General features: G+C 36.1%; 1 protein-coding gene across 1 annotated transcript in view; it reads left to right on the top strand.

The window, feature by feature from the left end:
• DCDC1 (doublecortin domain containing 1) overlaps positions 1-23856 on the top strand; it is a 465966-nt gene that overhangs the window by 68861 nt on the left and 373249 nt on the right. Inside the window, exon 8 of the mRNA XM_032415097.1 lies at positions 9823-9916. Coding sequence (XP_032270988.1) covers positions 9823-9916 — 94 coding nt within the window. The remainder of the gene's footprint in view (positions 1-9822; positions 9917-23856) is intronic.

The raw sequence follows: 23856 nt of genomic DNA, 5'->3' as shown, positions 1-23856 counted from the left end.
ACTTCTCATTCACATTTTAAATAATAAAATGCCAGAACACCTACATTGCAAATTCACCAGAAATGATTGCTTTTACAAATCATAGTGATGTTCATTATTAGTAAGAGCAAATAACTAGATTTGGCATGCATTTTATCACCCACTTTTATGAGAAAAAGACAAATAACTGGCCAGTAAATTTATTTCCAGGATTTATTCAGAAAAGTACCTTTAAGTTATTTAATAAGATGGTTACAAATTCATCCCAATCTCCTGGCATCTTCAGGTTGAAAATATGATCATAATTTTTATTATAAGTCATTGTAAAATATTGGTCTTATCAGAGAGTTATGCTTAGTACATTTTATTACATTTTAATTCTTTGAAAATTCACAATGTATTTGACAGTCTTTCAGTAAGCCAAAAAAATCTGTAAAAACAGATTCTCCTCAAAATATTCATGATAAATTGTATTCTCTTCTACTGAACAAATACAATTAATTGCCAAAGGTGAAGTATTTTTAGTAATCCAATGAACCAATTTCATAATTATCCATTAATTTTCACAGTTTTCAGCTTGCTAACTTTCCTTTAAAATCCTTCTCTGGGTTCTTAATTAAATGATTTGCTTCTTAGGAGGTTTATATAGTGAATACTGTTGTAATCTATTTGCTGTACAAATACTCATTGAGTTAGTTGAAACAATGTTCCTCGTTTGAGGAACCTGGGCCAAAAAAAATTTTTTTCTATGGAGTTAGGATGATAGCTGCAGATAACGGAGAATCCTGATTTAAACAGACTTAAGCAAAAAGGAAGCAAGAAATCTAGGAGTAGGACAGTTTTAAGCATAGCATGATAGGATTCCAGTTACATTTTTTAACAAGTTTTATTTATTTAAGTAATCTCTACACCCAACAAGAGACTGGAACTCATGACTCTAAGATCCAAGAGCCACATGCTCCCCCAAATGAGCCAATCAGGTGCCCCCCAGTTATGTTATTTTTAATTTTCTGGATTTTATGCTCTTTCATATGTTGGTAACAGGATGGCTGTTGCACAGCCAGGTACAATTTTGGCCAGTGGCAGAAAAGGACTATCTCTTCCCTCTGAATGATGAAGCCTTTCCCAGAAGCCCTTTCTCATATCTTATTTCAGAACTAGATTATGTGCCTACTCCCAACCTGACAAGAGGCATGGGACCACCATGATCAATCAAGGTAACTGTAGTCTACCTTGAGTCCAAAGCGGTAAAAGTGAACCTCTAAACAAAATCAGGACAGCAAGGATGAGGCAAAAAATGAATATTGGGTAGGCCACTGAGAGAATTGCTACAAATGTGAAGAGATTTTCTTATTTTATTTCCTGAGGTCAGTATAAGGTTAGTGCTCTGGTAGCAAAAACAGTTTTATTTGGAAATTTCCTTTTATACAATTACACATTCTTTTTTTAAAATTTAATTTAATTTAATTTCTAAGATAGGATAGGCTTAATCATGTTTAAGTGCCAGTAGGAAAAATCTCATTGAGAAGGAATAGCTGAATATATATGAAAAAGAAGAAATGATGGATAATATATACTACTTTATTTTATTTTTTTGAAGATTTTATTTATTTTTGACAGAGAGAGTGTACAAGCAGGGGAAGCAGCAGGCAGAGGGAGAGGGAGAAGCAGGCTCCCCGCTGAGCAAGGAGCCCAATGTGGGCCTCGATCCCAGGACTCCAGGATCATGACCTGAGCCAAAGGCAGACACTTAACCGACTGAGCCACCCAGGCGCCCCTAATATATACTACTTTAAAAGTTGAGAGCAAACATAATTGAAAGCATAGGTGCAATATTGGTCTTAGATAGGAGCATAGACTCTTCCAACTAGTGGGAAAAGGAGAGAATAGGTATAGAAAGAGGTAGGCTTGTAGTCTGCCAAAAATAAATAGGGAAGTAGAAGAGGGGAGGCCGGGTAGAGAGCAGAGATGGTTTGAAATATTCATTGTGGTAAGTAGAGGAGATATTTAACCAAACAAATGAAATAGAAGTGACTGGGCAGTATTGAGGGACCATGGAGTTTGGTGACTATGAATAATACTAATGCTGATGCGGTCATTTGTGTGATTTCTTCAGGAACACCAAGATTCTTGGTGTGTGCATAGCACGTGCATAGTAAGCATCAGCCAGGGCTAGGATTTTTGTAGCAGAAGTTATCCATGAGGGGCGCCTGGGTGGCTCAGTCTTTAAGCATCTGCCTTCGCCTCAGGTCATGATCCCAGGGTCCTGGGATCGAGCCACACTTCGGGCTCCCTGCTCCACAGGAAGCCTGCTTCTCCCTCTCCCACTCCCCCTGCTTGTGTTCCCTCTCTTGCTGTCTCTCTCTCTGTCAAAAAATAAATAAAAAAATCTTTTAAAAAAAGAAGTTATCCATGAATGAAGAAGAATGACTAGAGTGAAGGAAGATGGTGCAGTTGAAGGTCGGGTTGTTTTGTTTGTTCAATAAGAGAGTTGGAGAGAAATCTTGAAATAACATTGTAACACCCCTTCCCACCTTCCCATCCTCTCCCAACACTTTGAGATTGTAGTATGAGAGAATAAAATCCCAGCGTTTGAGAGAGTCCTGAGGAAATTAGTGAATTCAGGGGAAAGCCTGTTTTCCTTTAAAAGAGCTTGAGGGCCCAGTCCATTTTGTTGCTTAGGGGAGGCATTTGTAGATTGCACAATGCAAAGACCCTCTTGCTGTAGTGTGAAAGCAGCCGCAGAAAATATACTAATGAAGAGTATAGCTGTTTTCCAAGAAAATTTTATTTATGGGCACTGAAATATTAATTTTAACATGACAAAACACTATTCTTTTGATTTTTTTTAACATTTAAAATTGTACAAATTATTCTTAGCCCATAGGCCATACAGAAACAGGTTGTGGCCAGAATTAGCCCATGGTGTGTAAGTTGCTGACCCTTGCCACAGATCTTTTGAAAACAGTTTATGGGGAAGTGTAAATCAGGGCTTATACTTCTGGATGTTAACATATAAAACATGATAAAAACATACTTTGAGGAGAAGGGCCTTGTTGGATCTAATGGCTTGTTGATTTGGCTCACTTGGCCAGGGGTGATGTTGAGCTCTCTCACCTGGACTGGGGTAGTGGCAAGCCAAACCCAGAGGCTCTAGGCTGTGTAACCACACCACCTCCATGGTAGCCATTCCAGAAACTGTAAACTTTGCATCAGATATGCCCATGGGTAAACAGATTAAACTAAAAAGAGTTTGTAGAAAATCTCTTCCCAGCTGCTAGTCAAAGAGTCTGGTTTTACAGCATGATGGTTTTAAATTTCAGATCAGAAGGGTTCTCTACAACCTATGCTGTAAGAAATTAACAAAATGTGAATTTGTAAAAATAATATTTTAACAAGCTTAACGGGTACAGATGAGTGGAAATGGTGTTTTAATTAACCTTAATATTACAGCAAGATGACACTGTTAAATATTTTCCATTATGAATTATAAGAATGACCTTACAAGTAGAGGCTTCATTTCAGGGCTTTTGACAGAAATTTATATTGATACTAATTCATACCACTGATAATGTACTCTGAAAAAATGATTCCTGAAGGTTGGCATTGCTTAAACACTGCAAGGATCTTTCATCCTGAAAGTATAAGAGAATGACAGTGTTGCTGATGCATTATAAATTTCTAGTATCTGATTTTCTAATGGCAGTTTTTAAACTCATTTAACTCTTAAAATTTGGCTTGCACAAACACTTTTAGTGGTATTTTGGCACAATGAAAAGAGGGCTCTTAGAGTTAGAAAGCTGTGTAATTTTACTTGACTGATTTTTTTAAATACAAAGGCAGCAGTATTTGAAATAATTTTTAAAATCATTGAAGTTTTAGCTGAAATAAATGGGACTATCTTTAAATAGCTCACATTTTACTTATTTTAATTGGTAAATTATAACTTTGGAGGAGGGTATTTAGATATTTGAACCTTCACTAGTAATTAGAGAATATAATTTGTACCAAAGGGCTTCATTGAACTTTTAAATAATAGATTTGTAATATTAAGAAATTGAGAACTAAACATAAAGAATGGAAAGATCAAGACTATGGGTAGCCAAGGGAGGGGGCTCTATGGAACCAAACGTAGATTCTTAATAGTGTTGAGAGATGACTGGCTAAGGAAGAATGTGTACTGAATTGTCTCCTGTTAATATTTCTGTCAAAGAGGGTGGTGGTGGTAGTAAAAGGATAATCCTTGGAGACAAAGTCACATGGACTAAAGTGACCAACAGGAGAATTTTGCTAGTCAGAGACAAACTGTGTCAATAAAGTATTTTTAAAAACACAAGGGTGGATCCCATGCCAATGTCAGTATGTTCTGTCTAAAGTCACAGACAAAACTCCAATTTCTTCTGATAACTTCTCTCTTATATTTTGAATATTGCTTTACAAGCATTTTTAGTAAAGGTTTCTGCCCATGGATAGGAGTCCTAGGTGAACTTATGTGTAGTAATCACTAAAGAAATTGCCCCAAAAGAGTGGGAAGGAAGGCAGGAAGAGTAACATTTAGAGTCACCAGCGTTATTACCTTATTTTATTGGGTGGCAAGGACCAGTCCCAGCCATGGGGCTATTCCGACTTAGATATTCCAAGGGAGTATTGTCTCTGACTTGTGAGAACACATGGAGTTGGTCAGGAATTGAACTCCTGCACTGATACCCTCTAAATAGGCAGATTGGAGGTCATGGATTGGCTCCATATGACAGAGTTTATAATACTTGTGAAATACATAGCAGGAACATTGTTATTTAGGTAAAGCATTGATATTGTGAGTATTTCCCTCATAAATTAGAGGGTCCAAGATTATTCCTGTAACTTCATTCGTAGTCATAAACAGATATGCCTTCCTGATTTTGAGAAAAAGAGCAGCAATACATAGTTTCTGAAAAATTGCCCAAAACTGGATTGCAGCTAGCATGCAAGAAACACACACAATCCTGTAAATGCCTGTGGGACTATGTGGCTCATGAGAACATTATTGGTCATGTGTAGGGGTAGAATAAAGGCTGAGAACCTCTGATGTAATCCAGTAAAGGCCAATTTGTCAAATTAAATTAGTCAATTAGATATTTGCCTTTTAAATGCAACACATATCACTTGATACAGCAACTAGATAAAGCAAATTAGTCACAATGTTTGAAAGTTGTTCTCCAGACTGAAAGGACAGTACAACTTTGTCTTTATATACACATGAAGCTCTTTAAATATGTTCGTTGTCACAAAGAAAATGAGTTGGTTGGGCTAGGACTAGGATTAGTTTCCAATTTTAAAGTAAGGATAGGGGCGCCTGGCTGGCTTAGTCGGTTAAGCATCGGACTCTTAATTTCGGCTCAGATCATGATCTCAGGGTCATGGGATCCAGCCCCATGTTGGCCTTACCCCTCTCTGGTCTGCTTGAAATTCTCTCTCTCTCTCCCTCTGCCCTTCCCCCCACTCAGGCACACTTGCTCTCTTTCTCTCTAAAAATAAGTAAATAAATCTTTAAGGTAAGGATAAAATTGGGCAGAACTGGAGGCAGGGTGGTAACAGCAATGGAAAGATGTTCTTTTTACTATGTAATCATGTAATGCACATCATCCTTCAATAGTTTAGGTTATGCAAAAGCAGTAGTACATTATAGCCATTAATAGTGAAAATGGAAGACAAAGTATTTTCAATTTGGATTTGGAATGTATTATATACTTTTTTTTAAAGATTTTTATTTTATTTATTTTATTTATTTTATTTTTTAAGTGGGCTCCATGCCTAGCATGGAGCCCAACGTGGGGCTTGAACTCACAACCCTGAGATCAAGACCTGGGCTAAGATCAAGAGCTGGACGTTTTACTGACTGAGCCACCCCAGCACCCTTGAAGATTTTATTATTAAGTAATCTCTACACCCAATGTGGGGCTTGAACTCGCAATCCCAAGATCAAGAGTTGCATGTCCTACCAATTAAGCCACCCAGGCACCCCTACTATATACTTGTAAATGGATATAGTGATTCATGTTTTGGGAGTCACTTCCAAAAACCTAATAAAACTTGCATGAGGTTACTTGATACTCTCCAGCACCCTTTGTTACTTTAATTTTTTTTCATGCTGTGAGTAGAACTTTCCCTCTAACTGATGCATGTTTTAAGTCTTCACTGATGTTGAAAAGGTCATTGTTACAAGGGCTGTATCAAGACAGATCAAGATATTACAATATTGAGAAAACAGGGGCACCTGGGTGGCTCAGCTGGTTGAACATCCGACTCTTGATTTCAGCTGGGGTCCTGATCTCAGGGTCGTGGGATTGAACCCCATGTTGGGCTCCATGCTGGGTGTGGGGTCTGCTTAGGTTTCTCTCTCTCCCTCTGCTCCTCCCCCTTCTCTTTCTCTAGCTCTCTAAAGTAAATAAATAAATCTTTAAAAAAATAAAGTAAAATAAAATAAAAAAATATTGAGAAAACAACTTTACCATATTAGAAACCATTACAAGAAGTTCTTGAGATTCAGGCTCATGGGAAACCTTGAAATGTGGTTTTTTAATTCCACTTATTTAGTACCCAAACAACATAAGTTATCAAGTTGAACTGTGATCAGACTATATTTATAATTGACTTTAGGACAATTGGAAAGAATTTAAAACCCAAAGAAAGTACCTTAAGACCTAATTTATTTATTTTTATTTTTTTAAATTTATTTTATTATGTTATGTTAATCACCATACATTACATCATTAGTTTTTGATGTAGTGTTTCATGATTCATTGTTTGCGTATAACGCCCAGTGCTCCATTCAATACGTGCCCTCTTTAATATCCATCACCAGGCTAACCCATCCCCCACATCCCCCCTCCCTCTAGAACCCTCAGTTTGTTTCTCAGAGTCTATAGTCTCACATGGTTCATCTCCCCCTCCGATTTCCCCACCCTTCATTTTTCCCTTCCTACTATCTTCTTTTTTTTTAACATATAATGTATTATTTGTTTCAGAGGTACAGGTCTGTGATTCAACAGTCTTACACAGTTCACAGCACTTACCATAGCACATACCCTCCCCAATTTTTATTTATTTTTATTTTTAACTGAAGTATAGTTGACGTATTTGTTTCAGGTGTACAATATAGTGATTCGACAATTATATACAATACAAAATGCTTACCACGATAAACGTAGTTGCCATCTGTCACCATACAATGTTATTATAATAGTATTAACTATATATGCTGTACTTTTCATTCCTGTGACTTACTTATTTTATAGCTGGAAGTTTGTACCCCTTAGTCTCCTTCACCTATTTTGCCCATCTGCCCACCTTTCCTGCCTTGGGCAGCCCCTAGTTTGTTCTCTATATTCATAAATGTGTTTCTCTTTGTTATTATTGTTGTTTGTTTGTTATTTGTTTTGTATTCTAGATTACACATATAAGTGAAATTATATATTTGTCTTTGTCTGACTTATTTTGCTTAGCATAATACCCATTAGGTCCACCCATGTTGTTAGGAATGGCAAGATTTCATTCTTTTTTTTATGGCTGAGTAATATTTCATTGTATATACATACAGTCTTTATCCATTCATCTACTGATGGATACTTGGGTTGCTTCTATATCTTGGCTTGTGAATAATGCTGCAATAAACATAGTGGTGCATATATCTTTTCAAATTCATGTTTTCATTTTCCTTGGGTAGATACTCAGAAGTGGAATTACTGGATTGTATGGTACTTATATTTTTAGTTAGGTTTTTTATTTATTTATTTATTTATTTTTTAATATTTTATTTATTTATTTGGCAGTGAGAGAGGGAACACAAGCAGGGGGAGTGGGAGAGGGAGAAGCAGGCCTCCTGCCGAGCAGAGATCCTGATGCAGAGATCCTGATGCAGGGCTCGATCCCAGGACCCTGGGGTCACGACCCGAGCCAAAGGCAGACGCCTAACGACTGAGCCACCCAGGTGCCCCAGGTTTTTTTTTTTTAAGATTTTATTTATTTATTTGACAGAGAGAGACACAGTGAGAGAGGGAACACAAGCAGGGGGAGTGGGAGAGGGAGAGGCAGGCTTCCTGCCAAGCAGGGAGCCCAATGCGGGGCTCAATCCCAGGACCCTGGGATCATGACCTGAGCTGAAGGCAGATGCTTAACGACTGAGCCACCCAGGTGCCCCTATTTTTAGTTTTTTGAGGAATCTCCATACTGTTTTCCAATTTACATTCGCACCAGTTTACGTTTGCATGAACAGCATGCAAAGGTTCCCTTTTCCCCACATCCCTGCCAACACTTGTTATGTCTTGTCTTTTTTATCCTATTTATTCTGACTGGTATTAAGTGATATCTCCTTGTGATTTTGATTTGCATTTCCCTGATGATTAGTGATGTTGAGCATCTTTTCATGTGTCTGTGGCCATGTATATATCTTCTTGGGAAAAATATCTATTCAGGTCCTCTGCCCATTTTAATTGTATTATTTGGATTTTTGGGGTGTTCCCTTGTATGAATTCTTTATATATTTTGGATATTAGCCCATTGTTGGAAATATCCTTTGCAATTCCTTTCCCATTCAGTAGGTTGCCTTTTCATTTTGTTGATGGTTTCCTTCACTGTGCAAAGGCTTTTTAGTTTGATGTAGTCCCAGTCGTTTATTTTTCCTTTGTTTCCCTTGTCTGAGGAGACATATCTAGAAAAATTTTGCTAAGATTGATGTCAAAGAGGTTACTGTCTCTGTTTTCTTTTGGGAGTTTTATGGCTTCAGGTCTTATATTCAGGTCTTTACTCCATTTTGAGTTTATTTTTGTGTATGGTATAAGAAAGTGGTCCAGTTTCATTCTTTTGCATGTAGCTGTCCAGTTTCCCCAATACATTTATTGAAGAGACTGTCTTTTCCCCAGTGTATATTCTCACCTCCTTTGTCATAAATTGACCATAGGAGTGTGGGATTATTTCTGGGTTCTCAACTCTGTTCCATTGGTCTATGTGTCTGTTTTTGCACCAGTGCCATACTATTTTGGTTATTATAGCTTTGTGATATAGTTTGAAATCTGGGAGTGTGATACCTCCAGCTTTGTTCTTCCTTCTCAAGACTGCTTTGGCTATTCCAGGTCTTTTGTGGTTCCATACAAATTTTACAATTATTTGTTCTAGTTCTGTGAAAAATACTATTGGTATTCTAATAAGGATTGCATTGAATCTATAGATTGCTTTGGGCAGTATGGGCATTTTAATGTTAATTCTTCCATTCCATTAATATGATATATCTTTCCATTTATTTGTGTTGATTAAGACCAAATTTAAAAGTAATATGCTCCCACTATAAATTAATGAAAAATATAGAAAATAGCAAGAATAATATAAAAATTTCCCATAGTTCTAGCATTTATTAAATACAGTATAACCACTTTTTAATATTTGTTGCATCTCTTTTCTCTTTTTTATTAATATTTGTGTGTTTTTTATTTTTTATTTTATTTTTTATATTTTTTATTTATGTTTTTAAATATAACATATTTTTATTTATTATATTTTTAATTTATTTTTTATTTCTTATTTTTAATAATAAGTGTGGGGCTTGCCCTCAAGATCAAGAGTTGCATGTTCTTCTGGCTGAGCCAGCCGGGTGCCCTTGTTTGTGTGTTTTTAAAGTAAAATTGTGATCTAATAATTTTAACTGCTTTTTTTTTTTCATATATTAGAAACATTTTCTAAATCATCAAATTTTATTTTACAGTATAATTTTTATGGCCATTTAGTATAGAAAGGCTTTTAATATTTATTTGATTTAGCCAGAGCTTACTGTAATAAATTACTTATAGGTTTTTTTTCCCCCCTGGGTAGGTTTTAGATACTTGCACAGTGAGAATGAATCTAAATTCACCAGCCAGATATCTTTATGATTTGTATGGCAGAACAATTAAAGATATTTCAAAAGGTAAGTGACAAAGATCTTATAAACTCTATGATAACATTTCAAAAGGCACTTGCATAATTTTGTTTTTACTTTATACATTTAAAAGGAAAACAGCTATAATAAAAGTTTAGTTTTAACATGGATAAATATGTCATTCTTAATACAAAAGGAAATTATGAAAGGGATTAAGGTTTGAGGAATCTTTATTTCAGCATGTTTTGGTCCATTTGGTCTTCTATCACAAAAATACCATACACTGGGTGGCTTGAACAACAAACATTTATTTCTTATATTCATGAAGTCCAAGATCAAGGCCCTGGCAGATTCATTGTCTGTTGGGGGCCCCTTAACTGATTCATAGATTGCTATTTTCTCACTTGTGTCCTTATTGGTGGAAAGGACAAGGATGCCCTCTGGGGTCTCTTGTATAAGGACACTAATTTCATTCATGAGGGCTCCACCCTTATGACCCAATTACCTCCAAATACCATCACATTAGGTTTCAACATTTAAATTTTGGTGGGACATAAACATTCAGCCTATAGCACAGCTCAAGTTTAGATTTAAAAAAAATCATAAGTATTTTAACTTTAGTAAGCCATCACTTAATAAATAAAAGCAATTGATAAATTTTCATAATTTTAACAGGTATTTTCTATGGTATACAGCTTTTAGAAGAGAAAACTGAGAAATCATACTGCCGTGTTCTCAGATATTTTTTAATTGTTTTGGTTAACTTCTAGAGGTTTTCAAAAGTTATGAAATGTGTTTTAAAACAATTTCATTGTATGTCTTTGTCAATCTGTATTTCTAAAAACACTGATTTGCTAGTCTCTAAAAGCAAAATGTACCATGAATTCCGTGTTTGTACTGCTATTAAATTACTATTAGTAGTAATTGCTACTGTTATTTACTTTTTACCTTTTTAAATTTACTTTTTATTGCTTTAGTAGTAATTACTATTACTTTAGTAGTGTTACTATTAGCACTACTAAATGTACTACTGTTAAGATCCTATCACTTCATTTAAGCCTTAACTCCATATGCCTGAAGAGGGCCAAAATATTAAGTGGCATACGTAAACTGCAAGGCTAGATCCAAAAAGCTTTAAGTCTTTTTAGGATATGGCTGTACTTACATTTATTTCTAATATCCTTGCTTGTACTGCATAAAATCAAACCATTACTGGCTTTATCATCTTAATACTATTGAGTGGCTACTGGGGCACCTGGGTGGCTCAGAGGGTTAAGCATCTGCCTTTGGCTCAGGTCATGATTTCAGTGTCCTGGGATCGAGTCCCACATCCCGCTCTCTGCTCAGCAGGGAATCTGCCCCTCCCTCTGTGCTCACATGTGCTCTCTCTCTCTCTCTCTCTCTCAAATAAATAAGTCAATAAAATGTTTAAAAAAAAATACTATTGAGTGACTACTATTATATTTTGATACTTATTTTTATAACTCTTAAATTTTTTTTCTGCCAGGGATGATATGTGTGTTTGTGTATTTAGAAAGTAAATCAATTTTTTCTTGGTCATTTTTAATATGTGTGTTAGATATGATAATTATTTTTCATTTTATTAGGAGTTTTTATCTGAAGATTTCCAAGCTTCTGTAGACATACCCATTATCTAGGTAGTTATTTACCTGTAAGATATATGTAACACAGGGAATACTTCCTTATGGTCTTTTGTGGGCAGGGAGGATACAGAGGGCATCATTATTGAAGTTTATTTCTTCTTTTTGCAATCTCCCCTTATCACACTGGCTAAAATGATCTTTATGATCAACAATATTATATAATCACTCTTAAACTTGCATTAATAAAATAAATAACTAACATGTTTTCTTAAGACCTTATCTGGCTTTGAATTATTTCCAGCTCACCAGGAATTAAAAAATTGTATTTGAATAAATCGTTAGAATTAAAATATAAGGAATCCTGGTTAAAGGGAAAGATTTATATTTAGAAAGTTGATTTTTTTTCCCTCCCAAATGTGGTATAACACAATTACTTATCAAAACATAAAAGCTCTGACTCTGAGGTGTGATACTTCATGAATGCCAGAGGCATTCAGATTTGTGCCTCATGCTTCACGTGTCCCAGAAGTGTGCTATTATCACATTTTAATGCATGCCTTGCCCTGTGTTTTTGCATACTTATAAAAGCTTATGCCAGCTGAAATTAGCCTATGCAACTACTAACATGTGGAAGCATAACAAGTTCACTAGACTTAACATACTCAAAGAAGCTAATCCTGTTGGAGGAACTTCCAGTCTATAGCACCCTAGTCACTTAACATTAAATTTTTGCATTTCTTTTTTCTTTGTTTGTTAGTATAATTTGTGCATCAAATGATTGAAGTCCCTAAACTTTTATATTTGATGGTCTTCTGAACTTCAACTTGGAAAAGGTCGAGTGTTATGTGAAAGTTACCTTTTAATTTAAATAATCACTAATACTCTCATTTGATGTATGACTTGTTGTTTGCTTGTTTTATGTCAGATCAGAAAATCGTGTCTAATGTTAAGATCATAGCAATTACTTTTTATTTATAAGGACAGATTAGAAGTGTAATTGTACCAAGGACTAAAAAGTAAAAGATACACAAAATGCTTCTTTTTTAGAATTAGATATACTTTGAAATGAGCCCAACTGACGTGACACTAAACTTTATCATGTCTAGTGAAACCCTTAAAAACCCATGGGATTTGAAAATTGTTTATGTTTTTAGATTTCTAAACCATAGAAGATTTTAACAAAGAAATTTATATTGTTACATGTGGAAAATTTCTTTAGTTATGGCTCCTACAAAGATCTATTCTTTCTAGGGTGGAAGAGAACTACCCACTGTGTAAAGATGCCACATTCCTATATGTGGTCAACATGCTAGTACAGCATTTCTGCTAGAACATAATACAAAAAATGCATTCTGCAAAATCACTCCCATCAAAATTACAAGGCTATGAAAATAATAGGGTTGAGGAAGATCATTCAAAATCTATGTACCTTTAAAACTAGAATACTAACTTAAATAATAATTAACTTAGGAGATACTGCAAACAGCCTGGATAGGTATCTCAGAGTGCTGCTTCAGAGGATATTAAAGCTGCACAAAAACAACAGAGGATGAGACAATGCAGATGGAAATCAACTGGAGGCTTGAGACAGTGGGGCCTCCTTTAAGGAAGGCACAGGAGGAAGCAAAACTCCCAGAGTCCTGCAAGGAACCCCAGTGCTGCAGCCAAGATAAAGTCTTTGTTCTTTTCTGCCAAAAGATAGAATTCTACTCCTTCTCTGTTGGCCTTCTTTGCCTAGGAAAAAGCACATATTCACTAACCAAACTTCTACACCCTACTGACATCATTCCCCTATTGAGCTATTTGGTATTACAGAAGCACATAGCAGTGGCAGAACACGTGTAGATAGTGTCAGATTTTGGTAGATTTGTTTGATAACACTCTCATTTCCCCTAACATTTCCTAACTTTTTGTTCTCTTAACTTCTTTGGCTTAATTATTCCATTATGGTAAATCAAAGAAGTCACTCTGCCTCTTGAGGAAGGAGATCCTCAGTCTCTTAGGACCTATTATTCCAATAACCAAAACCGGCTCCTATGTGGATCCTTCTAGATCCTGGTGGGTAGTATGAAATTTACACTAGAAGATTCCAAAATGACTTAGAATATAATTAAATTAGCTCTAAGGCCATGCTACTGAACACTGAATGTTCACTTTCTATTCCATTTCATACCCCAAATTATACGTAATAGCACTGTCCAAAATAGCCATCTATTCTCTGACACATTCTTCAGAGATTCTACAATGCAATGAGATCAAATGACAGGATTAGTGTATTTCAATCACAAAATTCCAAAAACATACCCTGAACTTGAATGTTAACTCATGTCCATTATGGAATTTTTATGAAGAAATTAAATTCAAATAATAAAATTCCAAAGAAATGAAAATCCCAAATCTTTACATTTACACAGAAGTGAATTCCAAAACCAAATAATCTTACCTTTGTGAGTTAAAATCCAATAAAAGTTCCAACTCCTCAAGTTAAAATTCAAAGAAATTCAGGTCCTTAATTTTTATTCTTCCCAGTGTCAGCCAGATGACTTCTGGATGACTAGATTGAACTGGAATTCCTCCAGCAGCTACCTTCTGGGCTCCCACAGTGGGTGTCATCCCCTAGGACCTGAGAAGTTGAATTAAGTCTACACCAACTTTCTCATGTGCCCTAATTCCAGTTAAACCGAAAGGTGATCACAACATCAGCTCCATACCCAATACATTCAGAACGTAAGCCAATCCCCAATTTCTAATGTGGCCATTCCAAGCAAAATGATGTTCCTAGGACCCTATGTTTGGCATGATCCAGACCCATGTGACTGTTGCCAAAGACCATCGCAGAAACTAAGTGAAGGAAGGCAAGAGAAAACATTCTTCATGTCAGTCTTTCCACGATGCCAGTTGATTCATGCTGTTGAGTAGGGTCTGTGACATAGGACATACTCGTTGGGAAGCAATCTCCGATCAAGGCATTGATTATAGTATTATGTATTTATATCTTGAGGGAAAAATTGACCAGTAACATTGTCTCCTCTCTAAAAAGAGGCTGCATAAAATGTTGGTTAAGTGCTCTGATTTTGGAACCAGAGTTCAAATACTAGTTACACCGTCTACTGTATGACCTGAGACATGTTAATTAGTTTCTCTAATGGGTTAGTTTCTTCATCTATAAAATAGGGATGAAATTAATTACCTTATTAGCCTGTTGTAAGGATTAAGTGAATTATATGGAAGTCCTTAGAATAAGTACATGACCCTTGGTAAGCATTATGTAACAATTTTTTAAAAGATTTTACTTTTAAGTAATCTCTATACTCAATGTGGGACTCAAACTCACAACCCTGAGATCACGAGTCATATGCTCCACCAACTGAGCCAGCCAGGTGCCCCAGCATATTATAATATTGTATCATCATTGCTGTTATTATTATTTTTCTCAAAGAGGGGATACTCTTGTATTCTTGCAACAATTGGAAATTTATGTTGGTGGCATCCCCAGGACTTGTTTGAGATGCTGTTATTTGCCTTTGTAAAGTATCCTGAACACCTTAATACTCTTTTCCCTCTGAGTCCCATGTTCCTGAACCCCATACTGAACCGAGGGTAAGCCTTCTTTCTCTGGTGGCAAAGCATCCATCTTGCCTTGGGAGCAGTAATTTCAATCCTGGGTCACAGCAGCTGCTGTCACGGCCTCTGGCTAGGGAATCATTTAAACCAAAGAAACCTACTTTGTGAACACAGCTTCCCCATCATCTTCATATCGGTTCCCATCAGAGAATAACCTTGCTCCATGGATTTCCGAATTGAAGTGGCTGTTTATGTTTCTGAGCCTCATGGTCTTAGTGTTCAGTGAGGACCAGCACAATGTCATTTCCTCCTGTAGACAGGGTAATTCCTCAGTTTTTGAATGTTCCTAGTCTTAACATTTCTGTCCCCTCTTTCTACAGTATTTAGGATTTGTCTCTACTGTACTCCTACTTCTTTCAGAAAGGTTCCCTTCTCTAACAGGCTCAGGCTGCATTGCTTGGTGCAGTGAACTTCTTTCTTTTCTTTTACTTTCCCTTTGCTATTTGCTTCATTCTTGTGTTTTTCTAACATATTCCCATAGATATTTTTCTTGCAGGGTCTCTCATAGTGAGAGATATGAAGTCAATAAATTCCAAGTTTGTCAATATCATCCTTTGTTCAAACCAGTCCTACCCATTTTCACCTCCCTGAGTTAAATAATCCTACCCACGATGTATTTTCCCACAGTCTAACATCTAATTTAGATCTGACTCCTTGATCTATTATTGCTGTGCCTGGATCTTCTGTAATATAATTCATCTTCCCTTTGCCTTTTCTTTATCTTAGACCCAAATTTGGGGGGTTCACTAAATACTTTTTTTGAGTATTTGATATTAATCTTTCTAGTACTCCCCTCTCCAATTTGTTCAGATTTCATGAGCACTCTTTGGATAATTGTCTAATCCTCAGAAGGGATTCTCCAATTGCTCTTACTATTAATTTATCTGTAACATAAATGTTACCTCTTCACAGTATTTGCGGATTCTTCCTCCTTTAGGGGATTGCTCTGAGTTTACTCTCTAAGATCTTTATTTCTCTGGTAGGTTTCACTGGGCTCCAGTCACTATTTGTGATTTTGTAACAATTACAATATTTTCCCCTTTTATAATAACCTCTTTAAGAGTAGTTAGACTTGGATACCCTCATATCTGGCCTTCAGGATTTCAGTTCCTCTTTTTCATATCTGTTAAAAACACATGTTCTGGGGCATCTGAGTGACTCAGCTGGTTAAGCATCAAACTCATGATTTAGGCGAGGGTCATGACCTCAAGGTCATGGGATGGAGCTCCAGGGTTGGGCTCTGCGCTCAATGTGGAGTCTGCGTGAGATTCTGCTTGAGATTCCTTCTGCCCCAACCCCCTCTTGCACCCTCTGTCTCTCCCTCTCTCAAATAAATAAATAAATAAATAAATAAATAAATAAATAAAATAAAAATATATGTTTAGATCAGATAGTTACCTTTATTCTAGGAGATCTCTTTCTTCCTCCAGCTGAATAAACCTGTCTTCTTTTATTTATTTTCGTGCATACACTGCTTTATTCTGATCATAAGATTGAAGCATATTTTAAAACCACTTTAGGGGCACCTGGCTGGCTCAAATGGTAGATCATGCGACTCTTGATCTCAGGGTCATGAATTTAAGCCCCATGGTGTGGAGCCTACTTAAAACCAGTTTACTTTTTCCTCCATTCCTTTAGCAAATTTGTTTCCTAGATGTGTAATACTTTCTTCCAGTTGTTTCTCTACCTTAACTGAAGAAGATGAAGTGTTCTTTTTACAGTAAATCTACCACCTTTCTGTAGATGAAGCCGTAATTTGGGTTTCTGAAATTTAGAACATAAATGTTAATATTTATTAGAATATATTTTCCCAGGTCAATCAATGACAAGTCTCACATCCCCTGCTTTTTTTTTTCAGATCATTATATAATCTACAATTGCATTACTATTTCTATTAGATACATCAGATCATTGACCTACTTGAACTTAAAGACAACTAAAGCCCCTAAGGTTTTGCTCACAATTTGCTTTTAAGCCACTTCTTCCTTATCCTGTACTTGTACTGCTGATTTTATAGGTATGTGAACAGAACATTATACATTGATTCCTATGAAATTTCTACTTACAAGGTTTTTATTTAGTAGTTTAGCCTTGCAAGTCCTTTCAGATATTTAATCTGTCACCCAGGGATCAACAGTTTTTTTCCATCTTTTTTTCCCTTATAAATGTGGTCTGAATACCAATTTTATCACTAAGTTATTGATAACAATGTTTAAAAAAATGTTGAGTATGCCATGATTAGGGATAGAGATCTCTAGCATGTTAATAGAGTTCCTGCCTCAGATTTATAGTAATCTTCCATGGACATGGCTGTTCATGTAGTTTTGAATCTACAAGCTCACCTATCTCCAACTTAGACACAAGTCTTCTAATTGTATCACTCTAGTAACACTATTTTAAAAAATGATTTTAGGGGGTGCCTTGTCTGGCTCAGTCAGTAGAGTATGTGACTCTTGATCTCGGAGTTTTAAGTTCAAACCCCATGTTGGGTATAGAGATTACTTAAAAATAAAATCTTTAAAAAAAAAGTGATTTTAGCTTATCATAACTTCTCATACTGAACTCATGCTCAAATCTTTATCATGTCCTGAAGGACCTTTATGATTTGGTCCCTACCCAATTTCTCCATATTCACTTAGTACTGCTGGCTCCTTCATCTCTGCACTTGAGTCACCTTAATTTTTTGTTTCTGTTCCTCAAACACTTTATGCTTCTTCATGCCCCAGTATCTTACCATATAATGTTTTCCTGCTTGGATTCTCTCTCACCCTATCCTCTTTGCAAGCTATTGCCTACTCATCTTAAGGTCTTATTTTAAATATTTCTTCTTCTAAAATGCTTTCCTGATATTGCCTTGCTCCTATGCTACTTTCCTCCCTTATCTAGGACAGGTATCCCTGTTACACTAATAGCACACTGTATATACTGTCTCAATTGTAATTCATAAAACTGCATGGGGAATTCTTTGTTTAATATCTATCTGTCCTCTAGACTCTAAGCTCCATGAGGACAGAGATTTTATAGTCTTGTCTGTATTCCCATGTTTAATTCAGGGCTAAATCATAAAATAGCATAAAAATTTGGGATGCTTCCCTTGTCTGGAAGCATTGTACTTATATGTCTTTTTTTTTTTTAAAGATTTTATTTATTTATTTATTTATTTATTTATTTTAGAGAGGAAGCATGCACGAGCAAGGGTAAGGGCAGAGGGAGGGGAGAGAGAGAATCCCAAGCAGACTCCACATCAATGTGGAGCCCCACACAGGGCTGGATCTCATGACCCCGAGATCACGACCTGAGCTGAAATCAAGAGTCAGATGCTCAATCGACTGAGCCACACAGTTGCCCCCTTAGATGCCTTTTGATGTGAGTGGAAAATTCAGGACACTGAGAAGGTGTCTAGTCAAATGCTTCTCTCTCTGTTTATGCCCTAAAAATGCCTAGTACTACTCTTTTATTGCTATCACTACTGCTTCTGTTCTGCTAAATGTGGAATTCTGCAATGGTCCAGATAATTTGGGCTCTGTAAGTGGTATTGCATTCTTAGCTAAGAGTAGGTGACTTAGAAGGGTATACATATAGCCTGCAGCCTTCAGTCAAGCCCCATACAGGGACAACTGTGTGTCTGTGTGTGTGTTCATTCTGATTCCTTTTATTACTTTCTCCAGGAAAGAAATTGGGATCCAAGGCAGTATCCACTCATAACTTTCTCTTGCCTCGTTTTGGATGCTAAGTGACATACTTCTCTACCATTTTTTAAAGATTTTTAATTTATTTTATTTGAGAGAGAGAGTGATCGAGAGAGAGAGAGAGAGAGAGCGAGAGAGCGAGAGAGCACGCGCACAAGTGGGGGTGCAGGAGCAGAGGGAAAAGCAGACTCCCCGCTGAGCAGGGAGCCCGACATGGGGCTCTATCCCAGGACCCTGGGATCATGACCTGAGCCTAAGGCAGATGCTTGATGGGCTGAGCCACCCAGGCAATCCACTCTCTATAATTTTTAAATAGAAACATCAAAGGAGAACAATCATGAATTCTAAATAGAAGACCTAAATAGGAGGTTTGCAGACATTATATGTTCTCCTACTTTGTTGCAGACATACCCATTTATCTGGGAAGAGACATACAGATTTAGTAGCAGGTCCTTGCTTAAGGATAATAGATGGTAGCTATAGTCTATTGGGATCTATTTCCCATTGGAAGAAATAATAGTTACATGCTGGTGTTAGAGATGTCAAGCCCCATGTAAGGAATTTCCCCAAGAGTCTCCCAGTTTACCCCAAAAATTTCCCTCTCAGTTCATTAAATATTTCTTTAATATATGAGTTTATTTTATATATGAGTTACTCCATATGGGTCCTAGTGATTACTGTTTATTTTTCTAAGAGTTCACAAACCATTCATCTTATAATCTCTTCCAGAACTTTTCAGGGAATTAAGATCAAACTTATGGGTATAGTGATTTCTTTAAATTTTTAAAAAAGATTTTATTTATTTATTTGAGAGAGAGAGAGAACGCACAAACAGGGGAGAGGGAAAAGGAGAAGCAGACTCCCTGCTGAGTAGGAGGTCCCATGTGGGGCTCAATCCCAGCACTCCAGCATCGTGACCTGAACCGAAGGCAGTCGCTTAACTGACTGAGCCACCCAGGCACCCCTAAATTCTTTAAAATTAACTACCATTGCCTCTTTTCAATCCTTGGGCCCCTGTCCTATTTATCTTTATTTCTCATATTTTATGAAATGTAAAACTTCAGACCTCTTGCTGAAGAGGGATGCCAAATGCTGGTGGTTATGAATCAACCCTTAAATCTCTCTAGGGTGCATTGGAATATACAAAGGCAGCTAGTTAAGAGTTCTTTTGTGTAGGAAAGATGTCTCTCAGGAGAAGTCTTCCGATTTCCCTTAGGACTGTGCACCCTGTGACTTTGCCTTGGTTCCAAGGTGCCTTATACATGGTCCTCAGTGACTCCCAGTGATCTCCAGACATCAGACTTGGGCCATTCTTGTTGGTTGAACAAAAGCAGAAAGTAATCACTGATTTATATTTCTACTATTGATCTATAGAAAATATTAAGAATTTTTAAAGACTTGATTTAAAAAAAAGGTGTTTTTTTGGTGGCAGTTGGAGAACTCCCATTATAATTGGATCACTGTCATCTTTTATTAAATATGTGAATGCAGAACTGTGTGATATGAACATTCACAAAGCAGTCTAATCTGCTCAGAGACACTTTAATATCTGTCAGAAATTCCCTTTTGAAGTCTTTAAAACATAGACTCTCTTTTCTATTCATGAAGATATGATCATTACTTCTAGGTTTCATTGGGCTAAACTTGCTTCATTATTTATGTAACGTTTTAACCGAGTCCTTGGTCTTTCCGTCTTCTCCTTGAGTTTGTCTTTCTTTCTAGCTTCTGTTTTTGTTTTGTTTTTTTAAAGATTTTATTTATTTATTTTGACAGAGAGAGAGACAGCGAGAAAAAGAACACAAGCAGGGGGAGTGGGAGAGGGAGAAACAGGCTCCCCGCTGAGCAGAGAGCCCTGCGTTGGGCTTGATCCCAGGACCCTGGGATCATGACCTGAGCTGAAGGCAGACTCTTAACGACTGAGCCACCCAGGCACCCCATCTAGCTTCTTTTTTTATTTCTTACTTCTCAGTGTTTGAACCAGAAATCTTACCCTGACTTTAATGATGTGTCAGTGATCCTAGAGGTTCATTATTAAAAATATAAGTACCAATGAAAACAAATAGCTTAATTGTTACTATCTGTTATAAAACAAATTTTTTTTTAACAAAGCTCTCCATGTAAAAGAACATGACTCAGTATAGATTGGCTTTCTTCCCCGTAAGAGTTTTCAGAAGAGATGGCATAGTAGACAAAATATGTAAAAATGCTAATTATAGAGGATTCGACTAAATAAATAAATAAATAACGTGGAGAAATAAGTGTCGAAAGGGAACTCTCCATTTTAATTGCTGAAACTATTAAGACTTTTTAGTTTATCACATTTAAAAATGTAAATTTTTCATATATATATAAATTTTTCATGACATATATATATATCCTAAGTAAAATATTTAAATGTAATATATTGATTTGGCATTTGCATCCAAGGAGACCAAAACAGCTTGACCCACATTATCTGATTCCTAGGGCAGGCTGAATTAGGTATGTGTATGCCAAGTATTATTATGATTCCTGCTTTTAGACTTAAGAAAAAAAGAAAAAGAAAGTAAGAAAGGAAAAGGAAAAAGAATCCAGCTACATATTTTTAGATTTGTATTAGTTGTTACTTTACAATGTAAGAGTAGAATTTTGAAACATTTTGGGGTGCCTGACTTGCTCAGTTGGTGGAGCATGTGACTCTTGACCTTGGAGTTGTAAGTTTGAGCCCCACTTTGGGTGTAGGGATTACTTAAAAATAAAACCTTAAAAAAAAAAGAAACATTTTACAATTAGCTTGCTTTTGATGTTACTTACACATGTAAGTGCTTTGTATATTTGATTTTGTTCCTAAGTTTTACTAAGTTTTCTGTTACATCTTTTCCTACTGGGTCAAAAGTTAAGTGGTACCTCAGTTAACACCATTTGGGTTAAGCTTTTCTCAATAGTAATAAAAATAAAAAATAATAATGGAAAAAAGTATCAGTTGTTACAGCAAACAATTATATATTAACATTTCTCACGGCCTTTACTTCTAGTTTCTGTTGGTTTTATTTATTAAGTTCCATGTATTGTATTTTCCAAAACTAATTCTAAGGTAAGACCTTACATTTTTTACAGAGCTTTAAAGTTTGAAAAAGCAGGCCGTATATATTCAATTACTATGTATTGGTATAGGCTATAGGCACATAAAATACATTAGATAGAGTTAATTCTCAATGTTTGTTTAACCATAAAGTTGTACATATATCAATTCAATTAAGTTATTTTACATTATTACTAAATATCAAATATTTAAGATGCCCAAGGAATTGAGTTCACAAAACACTTGTATTTTCAGACACACACACTATTATTTTTGTTGAGGGGAAAGGCAAGACACAATAGAATCCCAGCTTATTTCTACTTGTATAAATCAAGTTATTTAAATAAATGAATTGTGTATGCTGACCTGTTCTACCAATGTGCTACTGGGATGTATGAAAAAAAGATGTGCATGGTGGTGGAAGTAGAAAGAGGCATAAAGCGTATTGGAAAACTACCAAATGTCCCCTGCAAATGGGCCCTATTCAGAATCAGTAAGCGTATGATGAGTGAAGTGGTTTTGAATATCGCCTTTAGATTCCATGCTGTTACAAGGCCAGCCCTGAACATGGCAACTCTTATTTCCACACACAGTACCTCTTCACTCTCAATTTAACCCCAAAATCTGATGAACCCATTACTCCATACTTGATTTCATGGAACAAGGAGTAGATATAGTTACAAATGATCAATCACAAGCCGTGAACCAAAGCAGCAAGGCATTAACAATTCACACCATTTCGGTCCACTTGCTCAAGCAGAAGATGTGCCAGCATATTTAATGCACAGCTACTTCGTTCAGTTTAAGAAAAGACATGACTCAGGATGCATTTTCAAAACAGAGGAGACCTAAGATTTCATACTTTCTAAGCCCCAATGTCAACGTTCACCCACATATCAGTAATTAAAATAACCAGGTGTTCTGCAAAGGTCACAATGTCTAAATTAAGTTTTACTCACGTAAAAACAATATGACCTATGAAATTCTTCCCCCCAATGCATCCCTATTCTGTTTGATCCTATCATACAAATCAATGTCTCTTAGAGCAGTATTATAACACTGTAGACCCCACAGGCAATATGCCGTCAGTTTAATAGGATCACTGAAAAACTAAAGCAGCTGTGAAAGATTGCTCTAAGTATAGCAATCGTGTGCTTGTCATTTTGTTCAGTGGAGGAAAAATCCAAATTTGGGTAGGCATCGGTATTTAAGAAAATGACTGCTAAATCTTTTCACATAAGTACCTTAGGGACAATAACATTTGACATATAGCACAGAAACAAAAGTACACAGCAGCTGTTAGTTTAGTTTTGTTTGAATAAAAATATACTGATATAAATCAAGCGACATTGGAGACAGTATGCTTTACATCATTCAATCTTCCCAGCAGACCATGCTTTTGAGTGGCATCTGCTGGTTGTTCAGGGACCGGGAGCTTTCCCACTATTACCTAAAGCTGGATAAAGAGCATTAAAACACACACATACCTTGCAATAACTCAAACTCCCTCCAGGCATACTTCCTGGATGGGAAGCAGTCAAATCTTAGTATCTTTAAAGAGCTCACTTTGTTTCCTCCAAAAAAGACTTTTTTAGATAAACTTCATTTTAAAAATAAATTCCACTGAATGGGGAAATTTCCAAATGATGTCCTGCTAAACAATAACTGAGTATTTTTGAGACTGAGATCTGAAACTTGCTGCCAGAGAGCATATAGAAGTTTCTTTATAGGTAACTATGCTCTGGGCAGTGCTCTTTTTTCCATAGTCTCATGTACTCTGACTGAAATGTGAAAATTACTGTATTATGTAAATTATGATTCTGGATATTTAATTGGCATGAATTTTAATTTCTAATTCACCACAGGTTATTAAAGCCTTTGATTATTTCCAGTGCTTTTTGAAAGTATATTAATTAAAAAATCATCTTTTTAGCTTTCCATAGTAGATTCAAATGAGTAAGCAAAGTATCTCTTTTAATGTAAGATGTTGCTTTTGGAAAGAGACGTATA

Source organism: Phoca vitulina, unplaced genomic scaffold, assembly GCF_004348235.1.
Source record: "Phoca vitulina isolate PV1807 unplaced genomic scaffold, GSC_HSeal_1.0 scaffold16, whole genome shotgun sequence".
NCBI lineage: Eukaryota > Metazoa > Chordata > Mammalia > Carnivora > Phocidae > Phoca > Phoca vitulina.
Note: the sequence above shows the minus strand (reverse complement) of the source record. Positions and strands in the feature narration are given on the sequence as shown.